The 24,291-nt window shown below is 35.8% G+C and overlaps 1 protein-coding gene across 1 annotated transcript in view; it reads left to right on the top strand.

Moving 5' to 3' along the window:
- The window catches only part of EMCN (endomucin), a 72,414-nt gene that overhangs the window by 17,808 nt on the left and 30,315 nt on the right, over positions 1-24,291 (top strand). Inside the window, exons 2-3 of the mRNA XM_040967194.1 lie at positions 16,177-16,299; positions 23,618-23,692. Coding sequence (XP_040823128.1) covers positions 16,177-16,299; positions 23,618-23,692 — 198 coding nt within the window. The remainder of the gene's footprint in view (positions 1-16,176; positions 16,300-23,617; positions 23,693-24,291) is intronic.

Raw genomic sequence — 24,291 nt, 5'->3', positions numbered from 1 at the left:
TTGGACTATATCAGCCAGTGGACCTTGGAAGGATTTCATTGTGCTTGGAGCTGCGAGATCAACAGCATTTCAGAACTATCGAACTATGAAAACTTTGTGAACAGGACCCACCTCAGGGACCCTGGGATGACATAGGATGGTCTTTTGCCATCGCAGGGTACAGCAGTGGTTGGCAGACTGGGTGTGGCTTCTTTCCTTATCTCCCTTCTTCCCCCAGATACAGGAAGAAAAAAAAAGTAGAAACAATGGTCTCACCCACTTTCCCCTAATACTTAACCTTCCCACCCTAATCAACTATATAAACATCATCAAAATTAAGTTTTAAAAAATCAAGAAGCCAGTACCCAAACAAAAAGCCTTTTCCAGTTTATTTTTTCTATCTGTAATACAATTTTTCATAGTATTTATATTTATTAATACTTCTATTAATGCTTAATGATATCCTTTACTTGTTTTAGGATTATACCATTTACTTTTTAAAAGTGAATTGAAAGATCTGGCTCAATGACTTGATTGACTAATCCCTGCCTTGCAAGCTTTGGCATTCCATATGAACACTGGTTCACATGCCAGCTGCTGCATTTCCCTTCCAGCTTCCTGTTTGTGGCCTGGAAAAACAGTGAAGGATGGTCCAAAGCCTTTGGAACCTGCACTTGTGTGGGACACTCAAAAGAAGCTCCTGACTCTTGGCTTCGGATCAGCTTAGCTCTGGCCGTTTCAGCAATCATTTGAGGAGTGAATCATTGGATGGGATATTTTTTTCTCTAACACCTCCTGCCTACAAATCTGCCTTTCCAATAATAACAAATAAATCTTTTTTTTAAGAAGTCAATTGGATTTTAAGAAGTGAGCTGACTTTAAGAAGAACAGTAAGGAAATTAAAGTAAATGATGCTAAAAGTTCATAAAGGTGGCACAGGAATGAATGACACTTTGGACACACATTTCTGGGATTAAATCTATAGGAGGCTGCCATTTGACATTTTACTCTTCCAGTTTTTCATTTTCTCACTAAAAGATGCTAAAATTGACAAAAGTTTTCAAAAACACTTTCACAGTAGGCAAATAACTCTTCTGAACCAAATACATTTATTTTAACCCTTATCAACCAGATTTGAAAGAGTAGAGTTTTCAAATGTTAGTTTCATTTGATACAAAATTGCTGAGAACACAGAAAATGTCCCTTGAATTAAACTTACATTTTAAAGTGCTTCTACAGTGGAAGGAAATGAATCTAGAAATAAAGCTAGAAGAAATCAGAATTTAGCCCTAATGAAATTACAAAAAGCAGAAGTATATTTATAGAGAAAAAGTAAATGTAAGAAATAAAGATTTGCCAAAAAATTTACCTACATAAGTTTTATTCAGGGAAAAAAAACTTACATCTAGTGTTTAATACGTATTTTTAACAATTAGATATATGCATATTAGCACCTAAAGAAAAGCAGATAAATATTAATGCTATCTATTCAAATTCAAAGAAAATTAATCATTTTATGTGTCTTACACAATGCCTTTAAACTTATAAATTACTTTATTATACAGAGTACTATATTCTCAGACCTGAATAAAATGGATTATTTATGCTGTAAAAAATGTGGGATTACACCTATTTCATTGTCTTTTATTTTTACCTCCATTTTCCCGACAAAGTAAATTTAATTGTTTTGGCATGAATTTGCCTTGAGGATAAAAAAGATCAGGTCACAGATTTTATTTCTGACCTAATGAGAGACTTTCACAAACAGAAGTCACTTTGTTACTATTAGTTGATTTTTCTGTAATCTCAAATTCAAATAATTACTGATGCTCTTTCCAACTGTTTATCTGTAAAGCAATCAATTTATAGCCAGTATGACCTGAAGTAATTTGCCGTAGAACACATTTCAGATTATCCTCTTCAGGGTTTAAACACATGATTACAATGCAATAAATATGAACAGGTGTCTTGTAAACTACATTTGACAAAATAAGAAATCTACTTTTTACAACTTAATGTGCTCTAGCTGTCGCTACACATTAATGCACAAATTCAAGTCAGACTTACTATGTGTTTTAGGTATAAACGCCTCCAACTCCTGCAAATCCCTTATTGCATATAAGCATTAAATTCTCATGCCTTTTTTTTTACAACTACTTACACCCATCAAATCTTATACTTTTGTTGATGTGTTAGGAAATATTCTTTAACTTTGCATCGGGTAACAACCAAAATATTGTCTTCCTTTCATTCATACCCAGAAAACTCACTTAACTTAGTCTTGATTTGTATTTGCAGGCTATGATGAAGAAAGTGTGGTTGAAATCAGACTGATGTAAAGGGTGTATTTTAAATGTCTGTTCCCAAGAGTTCTTTACACACCGTATTTTTTTTTTCTTATCTTTTCATTCTTCTGTCACACTCTTAGGGTTTAAAAAAGTGATGAATTGTTTCATTTTTCTCTTAACAGTTCTTTCCAGCTCTTTCTCTTAGCACTCAGTTCTGGACATTGTTTTCAAATGTTCAAAGTTGCCTCTTGTTGCAAAGGTACAGCTAACTCTGTGCTCCTAGATAAGGACAATTTCCATTGTAGTCTTTGTCTTGATATTTGTAAAGTGATCTTAAAGTGATGAGGTTTTTAAGTTAAAGTTGACAGTTTTATGCAATGAGTTACTACCTTTAATTATTGAAGGAATTAGGAAGGCATATTGAGCACCAAAATATGCTTTGCTTGTTGTTGGACATCATTTTACGTAAGAATTTCTTGATTCCAGCAGCATAAGCAGAGCTAATACTTCATAACCTAATTTTGAAATCATGTTCTAGAAATGTGTCTGCTGCCTACCACTGAATACAAAAATCTGCTGTAATGTTTAGTGTAAGATTTCTTTTGCCCAAAGGCTGCAACTGTCCCTAAACAGGCATCTATTTTTAAATGTGTTAGATTTAATTAACCCAGCACAAGTAACTCCTTTGATGATATCTTAATGGAATAGTTCAGCATATTTTTAATCTGAAAAATATACCAAAAAACAAACTGGTCTTTAAAATTGGAAAGTAGACAATCATGAATTATTCTCTGTTCCTGGGTGATCACATGGTGGGCTCCTGCTGAGTATGTGGTTTGAAGCTGTTTTTCCATCTCTGTGTTGGAAAAACTGTAGGGGAAAAAATCAGAGAAAGGAAAGGCATACTTTTGTCCTAGCACTTAGAAGTGTTATAAACTGCAGAGAAAAAGGGCTATACATCCTTGCTTTGTTGGTATTCTCTTGCTTTTAATTAAAAAATATGAGTCACAAGTATTTGATGAGAATCCCTGAGTATTTTAGGCAATGAATGAGGTAAGATTTCAATTTGTTTCAGTCCTATGAGGCCTTACAAAGTTTTAAGTGATGTTAATTAACTTTACTATTATTATAATACTGATTAAAGATATGCCACAGCAGGTCCTCAGTGAGCAGGACCAGGTCCAGGGCCCAGGTCCTCCAGGAAATCGTCAGTGAGCAGCATCAGGTCCTGCACTGATTCTAGGAGATGCTAAGAGACGAGAAATGGCCCCTAACTTTTTGAAGATACTTTATTTGCATGAAAAAATACACAACAGTCCAATAAGAAAAAATCATATCCACCAACTGAGGAAAGAAAATCCTAAAAATTTAGCATTTAAAAATGTATATTCTAATATATATATCATATATATATATCTCCAATTAATGAGTAGAGAAGCTATTAACCACTAGAGAATCTGTGGATTCTTTTGGGTAATACACAGATAATATTTCATGTGACTATGGGTTTTCAGACCCTGGAGGAAACCTTATTAGCTTTCAATAGTCTAATGTACACACATGATAATAACCAACATAGCTTATAAAACTACAACTTGTAGAATGCTTTTAATTCACTATAGGAAACAAATTTCTACATTTCTTTTTTATATAATGAAATATTTCTTTTCTAACAGTATAATTATACTTTCTTGGAAGCAATTATGCAATAATATTATGAAAAATGTAATAATGAAAGTAATTTACAAACTCTGGCATGATGGCCATCAAAGTCATAATAAAACTAAAATAATTAGGTAACAATTTATTGAGAAGCTTCAGTTTTTCTCAGAATTATTTCACTAATTTGAACATACTGAGGGGTGTTAGAGATGGTTCAGTAGCTACTTAACCAAACTTACAAAAGTAATATTGGTTAAAAAAAGAAAGAAAGAAAGAAACGAAAGAATGAAATTACCTGATCTAAAGATAGCACTCTGAAGTTCATACCACTTTATTAAATTTTTCATCAGAATAAATGCAATTATAATGTAACTGTTTGTTGTACTTCTTAGTGTTTTATTCTAACATTTATATGTGCACAAAGATGCTACAAGCAAGTTTCTGTAAGATTATAAAACAGGGGCTAAACAGTTTAAACTATTTGTATAATAACATACCTGGTAATTTATGGAGCCTGGACTCAAATTACAGCAAAATCTGAGTCCTACTGCTATCCATTCTTACTATGCTACCCATTGAATTATTTCTTGATAATGAATTATTTCCATTTATTCATTCATTCACAATTTAAAATGGGTAAAAGTTAAAGAATATTGTGCTGACAAATCCACTGATGCTCATTTTAATACTCCTTTATGAATGATGTGTTATTTCTTTCTATTGTCAGATTTTTTTTTGTCTTTTATATTTGAAAGTTTCATTCTTCTGGAAATTAGTATATTCTGCTTTGTTTGAATTTGACAAAGGAAATCTCATCTTCCTGTATGTAAATATTGGCATCTTTCCCTAGAAGGGAAATTTAGGTCATTATTTCTTTAGATAGCTTTATGAAACATTCTTTAGCTTGATTGAGCCTACCATTTTCATTGCATTTTTTCTCATCTCTATTATTGTATTCTTCACCTCTAAGATTTTTATTCAGCTTTTCATGATTGTTTATATTATTTGATCAAATCACATTTTTCATGTACTGTTTACCAATTTCATACCCTAATTCATCCATTTATTCTTGCAACTCAATAAACTGCAAGAGATTTTTCTTTTTTTTCTGTCATTTTGTTAATATCTTACTTTAAGGCTCAATGTAGGATCTTTGTTAATTTCCCTTGAAGATATCATGACTTACTGAGTCTTCATGACCTTGTATCCTTAGATTGGTATCCTCATTTGTGAAAGGAAAAGTTACTCAAATTTTGCTCATGTAGATTAAGTTTTTTGGACTCTGTGTATTAGTTGCCACAGATCAGGGAAGACATGTTTTTGGGGATGGCTTATTTTTTTTAATACTTAATGATTTCCAGTTGAATGCATTTTGTTGCAAAAGATAGGAATTCATTCTTTTAATGGACTGAGTAGTTACTCCAATCAAAAAGGTGCCACACTTTTTTATTCAGTCATCAGGTAGTGGACATATGGCTGATTCTATATCTTATCTATTATAGGTTGGGCTGCTATAAACATGGGAGTACAGATAACTCACTCATATACTGAGTTCATTTCATTTAGGTAAATTCCAGGGGTGGACTGGCTAGGTCATATGACAGATCTATTTGCAGATTTCTAAGTAATCTCCATGATGCCTCTCACCATGGTTGCTCTAGTTTACATTCCCAGAAACAGGGCGTTAGCATACTTTTCCCCCACGTTCACCAGCATTTATTATTTTCTGTTTTCTGTATGAGAGCTATTCTAAGTGGAGTGAGGGGAAATCTTGTTGCTGTTTTTATTTGCATTTCACAGATGTGTAGTGATTCTGAGCACTTTTTCATGTTTCTGTTGTCATTTCAATTTCATACTTTGCAAAACATCTACTTATGTTTTCTGCCCATTTATTAACTCAATTGTTTGTTTTATTGCCATCAAAGTTTGAGCTGTTATGCTGCAGGGGCCAATTTGTGTCCACCTTGTCAGGTATATCTTGCTTCTGGGTTCTGTAGATGTCACGGCTCCTGCCTATGCTCTGAGTTCAGAAGAGACAGCTGATTGGGTTCTGCAGTCAGACTGTTACTGTAGACTCACCGAAATAACTTCAAATAACACTTGGCCTCATGGGATATTATCTATTCAGCTGATATTTCTATTCGAGTTTAAGATTCATAAACAATTCTGAAACTCTGAGGTTGTATGGAGTGGTTGGTTGGAATGGATAAGTGCTTGTCCCGTAATAATGCACAGTTAAGATTTTTCTCCAATTCTGTGCAAGGCCTTGCAGTAGACTCTGAAATAGGGCTGCATACTATACAAATTCCTAGGTCTGAAGATCTAGTCTGTGTACATTGCCTACAAATTCTGCAGCAATTGTCTCCCTCCCTGAGTGGAGCCTGGAGATTGGCTTGGCTATCACATGAAAGGACATTAAAATCATGGGGGTGGTAGTGCTAATTTCTTGGCAAAGGAAGAGTAATTAAAACAGGATGATATTGGAATGAAAATTAAGTTGCTGATTGGTACAACAGAACAGCCCAGTGTGAACCCATGTAGGTTTAGTCAATTGTTTTTTAGTAAAGATGCCAAATATAAAAATTGGGAAAAGCAGCTTCTCTAAATAAGGTTTGGAAAACTGAATATCCTTATTCAAAAACTGGAATTGGACTCTTATATACAAATGAACTCAAAATGAATAAATACTCATAAAATCTAAAACTGCAAAATTATTAGCAGAAAACATTGAGTTTAGGTGTTTTGGTGGAAAGGCTAATGTTAGATCATTCTTTTACCTAAAAGAACGAAATGGATAAAAATGATATAAAGAAGGAACTTGGTACTTTGCTGCGATCTAGGTAAAGTAGTGATTATGTAACAAAATGAGTTGAAACACTTATGTCTTTACAATATCCATTTGCCTTACTCAAAATAAGGAAGATCTTTATTGTGTATTATTGCTCTAAATCTGAGAAACAAGACAAGTGTACAGGAAACTAGAATGTGCCTTTCTTAACTTACTATCAAAGTTTACTTCTCTATTTTTCTGTTTCTCGTAATTGTTTCATAATAATGTTCTGGTGTTGGACAAAATAAGGCAAAATTTTGAGCTAAGAATTTTTTTATTGTTGCTTTATTCCTTTAATAATCTTTGATGGTTAGTCAATCTAAAATGGGGAGATACTGCTGATGACCTTTAAACTTTACATACTTTATGAACCCTAACTTGATACAGTTGTTTTCATAGCCATTATGAATAGCTAATATAAAAATATTTGAGCTCTGGCAATAATACAACCGTGTACAACATGTCATATTTGGGAGCCTACACCTCAGCTTAATATCTTCTTCTATTTGAGAGTTGTGGTATCTTCTGACTCTACATACTGAGAAATCAAAATCAGTTGCCAGGGTTTTTATATCTGTCAGACAGAAACCCAGTTAGTACTTGTTCAAGTGTTTCATGAAATTGTTGTTCAAGGCATTTGATGTAAATTTAAGTATATACTATTGCATATCCTTCTTTTCCTGGAATATATGTTATTTAAAGTTTTGTATCTCTTAAGAAGTATTTTCATCTTAAAAAAGGGAAAAGGTTATCTTTGTTTTTCTGGAAAACAGAGCAAATATTTCTTTTTATTTTAGTTAACTGGAAAGTTATTTTGCTGAAATACATTCAAGTGTTTGAATCAGCTATATGGATTTTCTTTACATTTTAAGGAAAAGTCTAGTAAATGAGAGGACAAAAAAATCTCAAATTTCAGTTAAATGTAGTTTACTAGCTTTAGAAATCATACTATGGGATTTTAGATATTCACTTTCCACCAAGTAAATATAAACATGACCAAATATACACACCACACTGTGAGAGAAAATTGATCAGCATAGAGAATACGCTGTATTTTTTTCATATAAGAATTCATTTACCTATGGAAAATAATTCGTTTTATTATACTTGCCCTTCCACATTAAAAGATGAACTTCCAAATAAAATAATCCAGGACTCATTCAAATTTTGTAACGTTCTCTCTGAATCTGAGTAGATAAACACACTAAAGTGAAATACTTAATAGTCCTACTTTCCAGTTAAAATACATTTCTATTTTGAGCCCAGATTTCTTCCAATAATGATAATGCCATAAGCCCGTATATAACTTCTAAAGTGCAAGCCTCCTGATGTTATGTATAAATGCATCCTATTAGGTATTATTGATCATAATGGATTTTTGTATTTTAACTTAGTGAAATCTCATAGTTGAAGAGACCTTGTTCATAGGGACACTTTTTATTGATGAAGAAACAAATCCAGAGAGGTACAGTGGCACAGCAAAGCTGCATTTTGTTAGTTGCATGTTGCCAGGTCTGAATGTGTATTTTTCCCACTGCCATTCATGTCATTTCATGTGTGGAAGTCACTGTTCTAAATTTGATTTGCTAGTAGAAAGCATATAGTGGGATATTTTGCATTTCTGGAGAAATGCTCAATCGAACCTGTAGTGTAAGACCAAAGGTCTCAAGTTGGAGACTCGAGGTTCAGCAGAAAGCTGAAGGTGTTCTTAGGGAATAGTGCAAACTCGCCTACAATCACTTGCTCGATCAGGGGTCCAGACAAGGGACAGAGCAGTGCTTCTTCTCCCAGGAACAAAAGGAGACTTGCCTCTGGAATTTATGGTGTCTTCAAGGCTGTGCTAAGCCTCCACGTGTTGCTTCCCTGGAAGGAACCTTATGTGCAGAAACACAGTTGCTCTCTGGAGTCAGAACTGCATGGATGAAAGAGTATAAATAAAATAAAATAAAATTTAAAAAGAAATAAATAAAAAGCTTAAGTCCGTAAGGGGACAAAAAAAAAAAAGGCCCTCAAGCTAAATATATCTCCCTTTTATGGAGCATGATCTTTCAAGAATCACCAGTTTGGATAAGAAAAATAACTGGCATCACCATGCAGTTTTGAGCGTGCCACCTGGCCACCTGGCTGAGTGCAGGAAGCTTGCCCAGTGTACCTCCAGCCAGAACACCTTGGATTCTTGGGTCCATTCTGTAGATATTGCTGATTTCTGTTTAGCAAACTCACTACTGTGATACTGCCTTCCTGTTCTCCCCGAAGTGGCCAGGTGGCTGTAGCACCTGTCCCTCCCTGGAACCTGCCAGGCCTGGCACTCCCTTTCTGCCTCACAGATGGCGGGCGACCTGAGGAGATTCTAGTTTCTCATGCAGCTTTCCCCCACTCATTGGAATATTTCCTTTCTGCGAGAGCTTTCTTGTTACCTTTCCGTGTAGTCACTCCGCATAGCACATTGACTCATTCTCAAAATCTTGGTTCTTGTGAAGATGTTTGTCTAACCTTAACTTAAAACATGTTTTAAATTATAATCCTCTTTTTTTCTATTTGGTTTTTTGTTTATTTATACGAGAGGTGGAGAGAGTCACAGAGGCAGAACTCTGATTTGCTGATTTACTGTCCTGTGTTTGCAGTAGTCAGAATTGGCCTTGAGATGAAACCTGGATTCAGAAACTCAATGCAGGTCTGCCACATCATGGCAGGAGTCCAGTTACTTGAGCCATCACCCCTCTCTTTCAGGTTCTTTGCTACCAGAAGTTGAGCACAGCTATAATTTGTATTTCCTAGTAACATAATTACCAAACATGTCTAAAACGTTTTCAGTAGGTGATCTAATCATTTGAAAATAGGAAAAAGCATATTTAGTTTCTAGATATAAACTGGATTCTCAGGACAAAAGAAGGAAGCTAACATGAAAATTCCCATATAACATGAGATGGAATAATCGAGAACTCCCTAACTTGAACTCAGCATATGTAAAACTCAGAACGTAGGGATTCACCTTAGTGTGAATCTATTACATAACTTATACAAGTAGAAGAGTTGTTTTAATAAAACCCAGGTAATACATCATCCTTTCACAGTAAAGAAGCTAATATTGTGGTTTTCCTGGGGCTTTCTAGAGCTGGGTGTACAGGCACATGGCAGAATTAGGACAAAATGCCATCTGTTTCTCCTACAACATCCCCAGAGCACCACTCTCTAGTTTGGCACAAGTGAAATAATAAGATTTAGGTTGTTTGTTAATTCTCTCTAGCTACTTTGTAAAGAAAAAGATGAGAAAATGCTACATTAGCATGTCCTGTGAAGAAAAATTTACATCAAAATAAGACATTTTTTATCAGGAGTATACTATAAGATCAAATTGAACCTGGAAGAAATCTACAGATAATACAGTAAATATCTAGAGCTTACTTGCATTGTGGTCAATAAAACCTTCAACTATGATAGAAGAAATGCTGCTTTTCCACTGCATCATGAAATGTTTGTACTTTGAGAAAACTCGTGTGCCCATTTCTTCGTGATAGGTACAGCAGTGCATCTGGGAGCTAATTACTTCCTCCTGTGTGACATCATACCCTGTAAAAGGCAAAGTGCAGGTAGAGCTGGGAAATGCATTCTGCTTTGTGCCACCTTCCTTTGAGTAGCTGTGAAGGATATATTCTCTGAAGACAAGATTGTCTAATTTATTTATTTTTTAAATTCTTTTATTTTGATTATCTTTGCATAGTTGATTAGGGCACAAACCATCAAGGGCTACAGGAAAGTGAGTAAGACCATTGTTTCCACATTAAAATCATCATTTTTCCCCCTGTATCTAGGGTCAGGGGAGAAATAAAGGAAAAAGCCCCAAGCAGCCAAGCAGCCTCACACGCATCCCTGGTCCCCAATGTGAGGCATGCTCCCTGGGTCCTGCTTAAGCAGTTTGATAGTTCAACAGTTCTAAATTGCTGCCAATCTCGCCATTCCAATTGTGATTAAATTTCTTCAAAATCCACTGGCTGACATAGTCTCTTCATGGTTTGGGTTATGAGATCAGCAGTTCAGTTGCAGGGATCCCCAAAGAAACTTTGTCTGAGGTGATCCCAGACCTGATTCTTGTATGTGATTGCCAGTATAGGGTCCTTCGCCTCAATCAGCTTATGCATATACTGGTGGTTGCAAGGTAGTTTAATTTAAAAATTCAACTACAACACTTTCCCAGTGTGCAACATAATGTAATGAAACTATTAATTCTTTTTGAGCCTGCCTATTCAAAATGGTGATCATGAGTGTCGGTCTTTTAATGTTTTATGGACTAGATTGTTTATTCCACAGAAAGTACTTCTATTGAACTTAGCACATAACACAATACTTTTAGCAATTCTGAGCCCTTTCCTAAGCAGGGGGTCTCTACTGAGCAAATTCTAAGGCTAATGAAGGTGTTAATGAGTGCTAATAGGTTAGTGTTTACTCAGAGGAAATCAATTGCCAAAAACTAAGAACTTCAAAGGAATTGAGGGAAACTAAATTAAAAGTTAATTCTCTTATAGGGTGAAATTTTTGAAATCCACTATTTTTTCCTTTTATAACACAAATTTTCATTGAACTGATAAAAAAAAACCCTTGAATATACAGATTTCAGCAAAATTTGCACCCAAATATAGTCATGTTTTAATTTTATTTTTAACAAACTATTTGAAAGATGCTGATATATTTAAGGGTGATGAGGAGCAAAAGTATGCCTCAGCACTTGCCAATTTTAGCACATCAGAAGTTGGACATATGCCTACCTCTGGTCTACATCATGTCAATTAATGGATATGAGATCATTGATTCCACTTGGTGATGGCAGGAGGACAGGGGAGGGATAGATATAAAGATGGGAATTTGTAGTTCCATTCAACAACAGCTTCCCCTGCAACTTTTTTCTACATTGAAATCTCTGTTTTCACATTCTCTGTGGCTCCCCAGTGATTCAAACTATTCCAAGTACCAGGGTTGGTGGTCACGTCCTCTGTAATGCATTCTGGCCTCTAATATTTCCTCAATGTCCACCATGCTGCTTCATTAGTTTCCTCATTTTCATTCTGCGAAACATAGTTGTTTGAAGTGCTCCCAAATATTTCTGATTTTGATGCTCCAAATCCTGATTTATTCTCATTCTTGTCCCTAGTTAGACATGTGAAGTCTAGTTCTTTGTTAGCTTTTCACTAACTATTCCTTTTTTCATGTTCCCAGGTTGGTCAGCTTGTGAAATATTGCCAATTTCTTTTTTTTTTTTGCCAGAAGCTTCCAAAATTTCAACTGGAATTAACTAAGTGATACATTTTATATTGGCACTTGTGTTGGGCATACTTACCCATATACACACATCTATACGAACACTTCATGTAGGAAGCCTCCACAACTTGCAGTAATATTCTAATAGTGTATCGCTCATTTTTTAACTTGGCAAAAAATTTGGTTGCAATTCACTAAAAACATTTAATTACCTTTAGTTGAATCACCATGTGCAGTTTGAAGAACACTAATCTATACAACTCAAATAGAATATTTACTTATTACTTATTTACTTATTTACTTATTACTTATTAAACAAAACTATTATGTTCTCTACCAGATTGCATTTTTCAAATGTCATATGTATGTTTATTGGTGCTTTGTTGTATCTTTCTTGACATTCATATAAGTAGTTGCCCAAAAAAATGTTGTGGAAAGAGAAAGGAAGAAAGAGAAAGGAAAAGAAAGAGAAAGTAAAGGTAGGGAGAAAGGAAACAGAAAGAAGGAAGGAATGAAGGAGGGAGGAGGGAAAGAAGGACGGGAAGAAGGCAGGCAGGCAGAAAGAGAGACAGAAGGATGATGGAGCGACAGAGAGAGGAAGCAGAAGAAATACCTCTATTGATTATGCTCAGAAAATTATATTGCTAATATTTTGGAAGTCAACAAAGATCATTCAATCCATTTGTAGAGAAAGTTTCTAATTTCTCTGGTTTACATCTTCGAAAACTTTCTTCGACTTAGATGTAAGCTTAGAAATCAGTGTTCCTTCATTGATATCTAAATTAAAAGGAAGACAGCTGGGGAAAGAGGACTAATGAGGGAAGCAGAAGCTCATAGAGACTGTTTTCCTGTCTCTTGTTAAACACTAGAGATCAGGGATAGGACCAATGGTGTGATGTGCACCTCCAGGGATTAACAAAGCTTTTGATTTGATTTCTAAAGACCCTGTGCAAAAGCAATTTTGTCATTTCTATATGTGTTCAACACATCCCTGTTTGCTGAATACATCAAAAGATTTCTGCTCACTGTGTCTATAAACAAGGTCAGTGCTGAGAACTAGCATTTCTGAGTATATCCGTTTATAAATTGGAATAGTGTATATACTCTATCCCATGACATCTGAGATACTGCTTTTTCACTAACATGACAGATCATTGTATCTTTACACTCAAAAGAAGGAAATGTTGACTGTAATTTAAGTTGGAGAGCCACACTAACAACATTCATTTGTTATAAAGGCATACGAAGTTTGAGATTTAAGTATTGGGCTTTATTACTCAGAATCCATCTTCTTAACTAACACACTGTGTTACATGTGCTTTTCATAGACCAAGTAATGACATTAAAATGCCTTTCATGGCATAAATTTTTCTCCAAAATCTTTGTATACATGTATCTGTTTCATTGTGATTTTTAACATAACAGTAAATATCCAGAGATGAGAGCAGTAAAATGCAGTATTGAAAAGATTATAAAAATGTTAATGTTATAATACTTTTACACAAAATGGTTTTTTCATGCATCATGAGAGCTATTTCCTACATACTTTATTTTGAAAAACATAATGTGGTGATGATCTTTGCCAACTCCAGCTGTTACAGAAGACTGGTTCCTGCATATATTTCAATGGAAATTATCACTGCCTGCAGCTGCATGAACAGGCTTAGAGAGGGAGTGACGTGCAATTGAGAAAATAAGAAATGAGGCAGATACAAGAACGACTGTGAGGGAAGCCCTCTTCTCTGAGGAAGAAGGTCAATCTGGAAATCTCACTGCCTCAATCTTTTGCTGAAATTCTAAGGGAGTCTGATTACTTGAGTTGATGTGGCACATTGATAACCACAGCCTATGTTAATGTTAAATAGCCAATGCTTGATGATCAGAGACAACATTGTGACCCATGCACAGAAGTCAGCAATGACTGTCTCAAGTATATCTTCAAGCCCACAGACCTGAGGGTTTGGATTGCTGCCTGGCTGTGGACTCTTGACTGCAGGTCTTGACCTTGGTCTTGGACTTTTGCCCACTTACAGGCCATTGCCTGCAGAGTTTGACCTTGGTTTCTGGCACCAGCATTGTGTGAACTCAAGATTCCAGACAGTCTGTCTTCCATATCAAGTCCTGCTTCTTCCCTTCCCTTCCCTTCCCTTCCCTTCCCTTCCCTTCCCTTCCCTTCCCTTCCCTTCCCTTCCCTTCCCTTCCCTTCCCTTCCCTTCCCTTCCCTTCCTTTCCTTTCCCTTCCTTTCCCTTCCCTTTCCTTTCCTTTCCCCAAACTCCCTACAACAGAAATTTTAGAAATTCTGATAAAAATGAAACCTATACAGTGGATTATAATACAGTCCCTTCAACCCTTTTGTTGCCAAGGTATCATTGTCTTTTAAAAACATAAATGATTTGAAAAATACTGATTTATGGTAGTTCCATTACCAAAAATTTAAGCATGCTGGGATTGTTGTATTTCTTGAAAATGTATTTACACAAAAATACAGAGAGACAAGATGTATGTGTTTTAGAAGAGTGCTTCACAACAAGAACATTTAAAAGGGGCGGGCAGTGTGGGACGGCAGGTTAAACAGCCAATTGGGGTATGCACATCCACATGTCAGAGCACAGAATCAAGTCCCAACTACTCTGCTCCCCATCCAGCTCTTCACTGATGAGTTCTGGTAGTCAGTGGACGGTGCCTCAAGTGTTTAGGCTCCTGCCACCCCCATAGTCCTGGGCTCCAGGTTTCAGTCTGACCCACTTCTGGCTATTATAGGCATTTAAAGAATAAAGCAAGGGATACATGATCACTGATCAATCTCTGTCTCTCTGCATTTCAAGTAAATGAGAAAAAAATAAACATTAGAAAAATCTTTACTAATATTGATGTTTTACTACTTAATAACTTTTTAAAAAAAAAAGTATTGATTTTTATTGGAAAGTCAGATATACGGAGAGGAGAGACAGAGAGGAAGTCTTTCACCAGCTGATTCACATCACAAGTGGCCATAATGGCCAGAGCTAAGCCGATCTGGATTCAGGAGCTTCTTCTGGGTCTCCTAGACAGGTGCAGTCCCAATGTTTTGGGCTGTTCTTGACTGCTTTCCCAGGCCATAGGCAGAGTTGGATGGGAAGCGGGACCCATATTGGATCATGGCACGTGCAAGGTAATGACTCCAGCCACTAGGCTACCATGCTAGGCCTTGTTTAATAACTTTAATGCCTTCAATAATATTTAGTAAATCGCCCACTTACAAAGTGCACAATTACTTAATCTAACAATTAGTTTATTGGCTTACAAGTGATGTTACATTTCAAATTTACACATTTATTCTTCACTAGCTTTCTCATAAATTGTACAGTTGGAGCACCGTTAATGACACCCCAAACTACTTGGAGGGATTGCTAGAGTACCTGCAAGCTGGGTCTGCTTGCTTGACACATAGAAAGCCAATTACTAATGCTGAATCTGTGGAAGGAAGGAAGTAGTTATCACAAAGCATAGAGAAAAGAGTGGGCAGCTATGGCTTACTTCCCTGGCTCTGAGAAGTTAAGAGTGACATTTACTTACACATTGGGTCAGCCCGTGTCCAAGCTCCCGGTTATTCAGTGAAGCCGGTGACCTTCCTTTGCTGGTTCAGTGATGCTATGCATGCGCTTTAGGGAACTGATGATGGTCAGATGGGCTCCAGTTGATCTGGAAATTGTCTGAAGGTGGCAGTTACGTTCTACTCCGACCTGGAATTCCCCAACACAAATCACCCATAAACAAACACTGGCCATCGAGGTTCTTAGTGATTGGAGAAACAAATGACTGAGTTTGAAGTTTAGAATCTTGTGAAGCTAGCTGGATATCCCTCTTAAATCACTGAGTAATGGAATAAGGGACAAGACAGGAGATTAGGTCCTGCTTTTTCATTATGGGAGTTCAGTGTCAGAACCATGGACTACTCCTGACAGAAATCTTAAAAATTCATGCTCTTGATGAGAAACAGAGGTGGTGAAAGAGTATTAAGCTAAGTACAGATTCTTACAACCAAGACATTGATTTCAAGTCCATGCCACACTGGTTGGTGTGTATACAATGTTCTGCATTTAAATGTGCTTGAAATATTAATCTATTAACCAGCAAAGCAAATGTAAATGTAACTACTTTAACACAACTTACTTTTTTTTCAGATGTTCAAAATACGGGGACCTCTACATCGTCATCACCAAATCATGAATTAAGATTTACAACAGCAACAAGTGTAACACCACCACCTAATCTTCACAAATCGACACTTGGCACATCTCCTCCAGGTACTTTGAACACTGACTGAATAGTCTCACTTTAACAACAATAAAAAGCTAAGTTATCTAATTTAACACATGGAAATAATTTGGGGTCTCATATTAGGTGGATATAAATCTTTGTGCTATTTCACTATTTTGAAATTCACATGTTGCCTTGTATACAGAGCTCTGGGATTTCAGTTGGCTTCTTTGGGGATATTGTTTGGAATCACTTCCTATTTGAAAATAATCATGTTGTCAGTGCTACATAAAGTTTATTTTTAGAGAATAAAAAATGATGCATCAAGTCATAGAAGTATCTTCTTAAACATCATAGTTATCCACTTATGCACAGATAAACAAATAAAATTACATTAAAACAGACTGATTTTGTTGGTTATATGATCTGATAATAAAATTAATTTGTGTTTGTCAGCAACAGTGTCATCATTCTCATTACTGGACTGAATGATAACATTATCATCTTTTCTGGCTGGGCATTAAAGGTTTATTTCTCTGTCCAGAAGGATTTTAAAAGCCATTAGATTCATTTTGTTAAAAACTCAGGAGGTTGGTAGTTCAATCCACAATGCATTGCTCATCCTAAAACACACATACAATGAGGCATCTCATTCTAGTTCAACAAATTATGGAGAAGGAAAACAGATTTGATTGCCTATCAGCAAAAAAATTAGTTCAAATGCTAGGCCTGCAGAAAGACCAACCAATTACTAACCCTGGTGAGTCAATGACTGCAGTTCCTATTGCTATCCCTCTCATCTCTTCATCCCTCCTTTAATTTTCATTATGAGGCAGAGCTGAAACACATACAGAAGACCAGTTAAAGCCTTCACATGCACTGAAATGCATAGCTTTAATGAATAGGACCTTAGTCCACTGCATCCATAAGATTTGATTCTAACAAGAAACCAAGCCAGTTTTTCAAGTATCTGTCCAATAAAGCAAAGGAGAGCATCCCACAAAGAAAGCAACAAGGCAAACTGCATTCTCAGTTTTGTACAATCTGTGTTTCCAATCATGGGAAACTCTACAATACATAATCTGAAGTCATGGCAAATGACCTCCAGTCAACTGCCACAGACTGTATTTTTTTTTTGTATTTTCTGAAATTGTTACAGTCCTGTACTCCCAGATGAATTATAATACTCTTAGAAAATATAACTACATGCAATTGCTGCTGATACATACAGACCCCCAAATTTGAATTTAAAAACTTGTGCTAACTACATCAAACTGTAATTTCCCTCTAGGCAAATTCCTAGCCCTGTTTATAAAGACCCATGTTAAACAACACTGTCCTTTAAAAAAATTATGTATTTTTATTGGAAAGGCAGATATACAGAGAGGAGGAGAGACAGGAAGATCTTCTATCCAATGATTCACTCCCCAAGTGGCTGCAATGGCTGGAGCTGAGCGAATCTATAGCTAGGAGCCAGGAGCTTCTTCTGGATCTTCCATGAGGGTGTGCAGGGTCTCAAATCTTTGGTCCATCCTGGACTGCTTTCCCAAGCCACAGGGAGGGAGCTGGATGGGAAGTAGGGCTGCTGGGATTAGTACCGCGCCCATATGGGATCCTGGTGCATTCAAGGCAAGGACTTTAACCACAATGCTATCGCGCTGGGCCCCTAACATTGTCCTTATAAAAACACAAACCTGACCACTGTGTTAAGCAACCATGAAAGGATAGACATAGGGGTCAGTGAAGTAATTCTAACAGAATTGTATTTGGTAGCACCAGAAATGCATCTTGTCCGTTGGTTTTAAAAGTTCAAATAAACCATTACTGAGACATTTTTAGCGAATTTACTGTTGATTGTGCTTACAATGGAAAGTTCATAGAACACTTGAGTTTTTAAATGTACATTGTCGCATACATGCACTCACACTCTTAAGCAAGCATGTATTCGTTTCAATTTCTCTGTTTAACACTTCTGTTGACTTATATTACCTAATTAATTTCTTGTCTGTGTTCTACAGAAGTTTCTAGTTGTGTTTTAAATTATACTTCTGCAAGTGTATAAATTGTAATAGGTCAGGGCAACTTTTTTTTAAATTAATTTTTCATTATAAAAGTGATCAGATATACCCCCAAATAGAGAATATTATAATTGTTTTCCAAGTGCCCATCTCTCCAAATCCCTGTTTACCTATACATCCTTTTCCTTCCTTTCTTCCATCCTCCCACTCTTCCTTCCCTCCTTCATTCCTTCATTCCTTCATTCCTTCTTTCATTTATTGTTTTATTCCACTTATTAAGCTTTGATTATTAAAGTGTTTTGAAAGGAATCTAGACTTCTTATCATTTTACCCTAAAATACATAATATGCATATCAAACTATGTAAATAACTTATTACAAAGATATTATGATGTTAGCAAATGTCACAAACTAACAATATCATGATGATATATTTAATATGTATTTCTAGACATTTTAAACATTAAAATCTAATAAAACACAAATATACTATAGGATGGAATAAGTGGAGGAAATGCATCCTGGATGTTCTGCTGAGACTGGAGGGGATTTAAGCAGGTGACGCAATTCCAGTCAACACCTTAGAAGTGGTAAAGCTTGGGATGGTGACTGTGCAGCTGGGAAATCCCTGGTGTCTCTGGAATTGGAGAAACCCAGAGGAGAAGAACAAGCAAGGCCGCTTCTCATCATCTGATGTGCTTGCTTCTCATGACTTAGTAAGGTTGCATGTGCATTAGGTCCTGTATGTTGGATGTTTCCTGGGCTCCTAAAGACAATATCATCAAAGTACAGTATGCAAACAATGAACATTTTGCCAAACTTTTCATGTTCTATACAGTATGTCAGTATACAAGGGTGCTGTAAATGGTTTGTGGGAAAATGAAACTAAAAGATGTTTATTTAATCTCAAAACATTTGGACATCTATGTCTAGTTTTCTCATAATGTACATTTTCCATGAACTTTTTGAAGATCAGTTGTATTTGGCTTCCTGATTTCAAGTCTAGGAAATGTTTAAATTTGGGAGTTTTATACTTGCACCCACTTTTCAAGATTACCATCTAAAACTTCTCTTTTTCACTAAAGCAGATGCAACTGGTGGCCACTATGCTTAGTTAAATAAGCCAAATAAGCCAGCCCCAAAAGAAAATATCACACACACACACACACACACACACACACACACAGCAGTTCCTTAGTCCTCCTTCCTCTGATGAAAATGGTTCTTAAGGTGCTTCCAAAAATATGGGACATGGATAAGCTGTTATATTTTCATTTTAAAGCTTTCCAGTCAGATTTTCTCAGTTAAAAGGCCAAAAGACTTTTTCTTAATAATGCTTATGTCTATCTAAAGTACATAAATTTTCTTCCTATTGCCAAGGGCAGAAATTCTGTCATCAGAAAAATGGATAATGTGTAAGAGAATTCTTACAGAGGCAGAGTCACAGTGGCAGAACTGATTGATAGAGTTTTGTCCAAAGCAGGACTTGCTTTTACAGATTTACCCAATTAGGGAGATGGGACTTAGCTTTGTCCTAGATGTACATCAAGTGCACTGCATATTTTTTGCAAAGGCCAAGTGACTGGAGTTAAAAATCAACATTTGTCAGACACTGAATGTCACCAACATAAAATGAGGATCTTTTATATAGGAACTGACAAAATGAAACTGCAAAGAATAAATACAAAAATATGATTTTTCTGATTTCCCTAATAAGATAATTGGGGAAAACTTAACATGGTTAGTTTATTTTACTCCATAGCAGTTCTTTGTGCAATCTTATTCTATTATTCGTTAAGTTTGAGTTGAAAATTAACAACCTGTGGGTTTGACACAGTATCCTAGTGGCTAAAGTTCTTGCCATATGGGTGTCAGGTTTGTCATAGCAGCTCCACTTTTCATCCAGCTCTCTGCTTGTGGCCTTGGAAAGCAGTTGAGGATGACCTTGGGGCCCTGCACCCAGTGGCAGACCCAGAAAAAGCTCCTGGCTCCTAACTTCTGATTGGCGTAGCTCTGGTCATTGCAGCCACTTGGGGAGTGAACCAGTGGACAGAAGATCTTTCTCTCTGTCTCTCCTTCTTGCTGTACTTCTGCATTTCCAATAAAAATAAAATAAATCTTACATAAAAAAAGAAAATTAATCACCTGGTGCAGCCCTGAACTTGAATTTTTGGTTCTCCTTTTTTGTAGTATATCAAAAAAGAATGTTTATCTTGCTTTTAGTTTATCATTACAAAATAAGAAATGTTTGCAAATTATAGATTTTATTGAAACATTTGTAACCTAAGTGGAATTTAACACAGGTTCAAAAAGTCATTTTGGAAAATGCTAAGAATGCTGATTGACTATGCAATTTTTATTATTATTATTTTTATTTTTATTGGAAAGGTGGATATGCAGAGAGGAGAGACAGAGAGGAAGATCTTCCGTCCGATGATTCACTCCCCAAGTGAGCGCAACGGACCGATACCATGCCAATCCGAAGCCAGGAGCCTCTTCAGGGTCTCCCACGCGGGTGCAGGGTCCCAAAGCTTTGGGCTGTCATCGACTGCTTTGCTGGGCCACAGGCAGGGAGCTGGAAGGGAAGCGGGGCTGCCGGGATAGAACCGGCGCCCATATGGGATCCCAGGCGTGCAAGGCAAGGACCTTAACCACTTGTGCCACCGCGCCGGGCCCTGACTATGCAATTTTACAGAGAATTATTATATTCTAAAAATTTAGTCGTTCATAAACATTTGTTGACTCAATGTAATATCCTTAAAGACAAACACACATACATATTTATACATTTGAATGTAATAATCTCACTCTAATTATATACTTCAGGACATGTAATAATTATTTTATACATAAATTAATAGAAATTAATGTTATTGATACTGCAAAATTTAATCTTTAATAATTAATATGCATTCATACTTTAGCATTTGCATTTAATAATACAGAAGATCACTTTAAAGTGCATAAATGTTCATTCATTTTTTTAAAGTAAGCATTAATATATTAACAAATAATCAAAGTACTGTCCTTGGTATTTACAACAACAAAAAAAGAAACAAGGTCACTGTGTGAAGAGATACATATGTTTCATTTTCACTGTAGGAATAATTTCACAAATTATATACCAAAACATCACACTTTGTACACTTTAGATATACACATTTTTTGTTAATTTACTTCACTGAAACTGGAAAAATAACCAAAATAAAAAGTAAAATAATTTATGATTCAGTTATAAATATTGTCTCACTGATTGTTGTAATGATCATAGACATTGACAAAAGGTCATTCCTGAAGCACAATTTTGAGAACATATGACAGGGCTGGCATTGTGTTTCAGCAACTTAAACCATTGCATACGATGACAGTATCCAATATGAGACCTGTTGGAATCCCAGTTGCTCCACTTCCATCCAGCTCTTTGCTGCTGTGCCAAGGAAATCAGCAGAGGATGGCGCCAAGTGCTCAATGAGAAAGCGAAATGAAATTAGAGGCTCTCGGTGCCTTCTGCTATGGTCATTTGGATGGTGAATCAGTGGATGAAAAGATCCCTCTCTCCCCATTCTCTTTCTAGTGTGTATGTGTGTGTGTTTAATTGTATAACTCTGCTATTTAAATAAGACAATTTTGTTTTTAAAAAGTCAAAATATTAACCTTTTGAATCTTCAGTTTTGCAAAGACAAAACTAAAACTGAAGCCAAAGTGACTGAATATTAAATTAAGTCCAAAACTCAACCCATATCTCTTCCTCTTTTCAAGCAGAAATCCAGAATAGGTGTCAAGGAAAAGGATCATTGGCTTTGAGAAGTCATAAGGTTATACACATTTGACACATCCTATGTTCTATAGTCACTATTGTAATTGTAAGAGTCTAGGTGATTTTCATGTTTTGTGTTTTGAAACAATGCATGTGACATGTCAGTGAACGATAATGTAAACTAATTGTAAAACTGCAGTTCAGCCCACTGTGAATACTATGAATACTAACAGATGAAGTGCAAAGAAAGGCAACAGAGGAGTTAGAGGAAATGTTCAGTCACATCATTTCATCCTGATTTTACGCTGTTGACATCATGTGAGTAGGCAACTCAAAGCTTAGTGGAACACAATTTCATATGTAGGATTCTTCCTTTGAAATATAATCACATAAGAGTCTGAAAGATGTTTAGAAAGTCATAAATGCTCAGGCACTCTCCATATTACATTATAATTCACAGAATCTGTGGCAACACTTTCCATCATTTTAGGAGTATATATTTCCTGATAAGCAATGGAGACAGAGTGGTGGGCAGTAGGAAAACCCTTTCCTAACTGCCTGGACGTTATCCTACAATCATCCTGCACAGGTGTTGTCTTCCTCTTATGATTCCTTAGTATGTGATGCACAGCTTCAGCCACTTACCTTTTAAAAGCTCTCATCTGGACTAAAATTTTAAAGCATTTGGTTAACTGTGCAGAGCTAACTGGTTCTTCCCTCAAAGACTGTGTGCATACATTTAAGTATGAGAAGCACAATTATATTTATGACATATAGTAAATGTGAGATAAACACCCTAATCACACAGGATATACTAAAATACTTTTTTCAAAAGATACAAGAAAGGATCTTGAAAGTTATGAAGGATTTTAAGAAACCAAGGAATGTTAACTGTAGCAGAGTGGATGTCAAGCTGATACGTCATGTTGACCTTTTAAGGCAGATCTTTGTCCTGTTGGATCCTTGTGGCCTGTGTGCCCCATTGAAACATTTACTCAGTGCCTACTCTATGCTAGTAATTCCTCTTGATAACACTTGGATTATGAAGGTTGAGTAAGTGTTGCATGCTTCCCACCAGTAGTTTAGGAAAAGCCAAGAATGGAGACATAAAGAATGTTTCCTGAATACACAAATAGAGTTTTTTGTTTGCTTGTGTTCACCTGCGTGTTTCATTGCCACAACTAAATAAACAAAATAAAATGTAACTTTGAAGTAAAAAGCATAATGTATGTAGATTCTGCTAACCAGATCATTTCTCCCATAGAGAAAAAGAAAATAACTTAAAATCATTAGTTTTGTAGCAATTTATTGCGTGTTTGATAATGCTCTAGTAAGCATCTGTAGTGGAAATTTTCCATTTTCACTTTACATGTAAAAATATGTGAATTTTTTTTTTTTACCATCCATTCAGGCATTCAATGCCTAATCCTTTAGATGAAAAAGAAGCTGGAAAATGGAAAAATGAAAGTTTGTCCAGTCCCACTGTAGATGAATTTCAGTTCACATCCAGATTTCACTTAATTTTATTTATTCCTTGACAGGTGAAATCAGATTGTGACTAATAATAATGTCATCTGTCTTATCAAACCAGGAACAATCAACAATGAATCATCAAAAACATCTCTGATGTCAACAGTTTCTTCAATTACGACGGTTACAGTTGAAGGTGAGTGAAAATTTTTGCCACCATTTTCAAGTCTTTATAATTGACACACAATAGTAAACCTTCTTTAAAGTTGACAATTTAGCATTTTTTAGTGCATTCACACAGTTTGTGTGATCATCACCATTATCAAACAGCAGATATTTTTCTCTCTCTATAAGGAAACCCTGTATTACTGTTCATTCTACATTCCCTATTTTCTCAACCTCCAGCAACTACTAACTTCTCACATATACACCTATTCTGGATCTTTTACTCAAACAAAAACATGCAATATTTGACCTAGTGTGTCTAGCTTCCTTACCTTAGCATGATCATCTCAATTTCATTCATGTTGCAGAACCTATCTGTAGTTCTTCATATTTTTTTTGAGCTGAACAATATTTAGCTGTATGGGTATAACACATTTTCCATATTTTCTAGTTAATGAATATTTGCATTTCTTATTTTTGCAAGACATCAAAGAATACTTCAGTTAACATTTGTGCATACATTTCTATGTGCTGATATTTGTTCATTTATCTTGGGGACATGGCTTGGAGTGGGATTGCTGACTTGTAGCAAACTCTTTATTTAACATTTTGAAGAACTGATTTCCACAG

This window comes from Ochotona curzoniae, unplaced genomic scaffold (genome assembly GCF_017591425.1).
Source record: "Ochotona curzoniae isolate NIBS_2020 unplaced genomic scaffold, NIBS_Ocur_1.0 scaffold_4506, whole genome shotgun sequence".
NCBI lineage: Eukaryota > Metazoa > Chordata > Mammalia > Lagomorpha > Ochotonidae > Ochotona > Ochotona curzoniae.
Note: the sequence above shows the minus strand (reverse complement) of the source record. Positions and strands in the feature narration are given on the sequence as shown.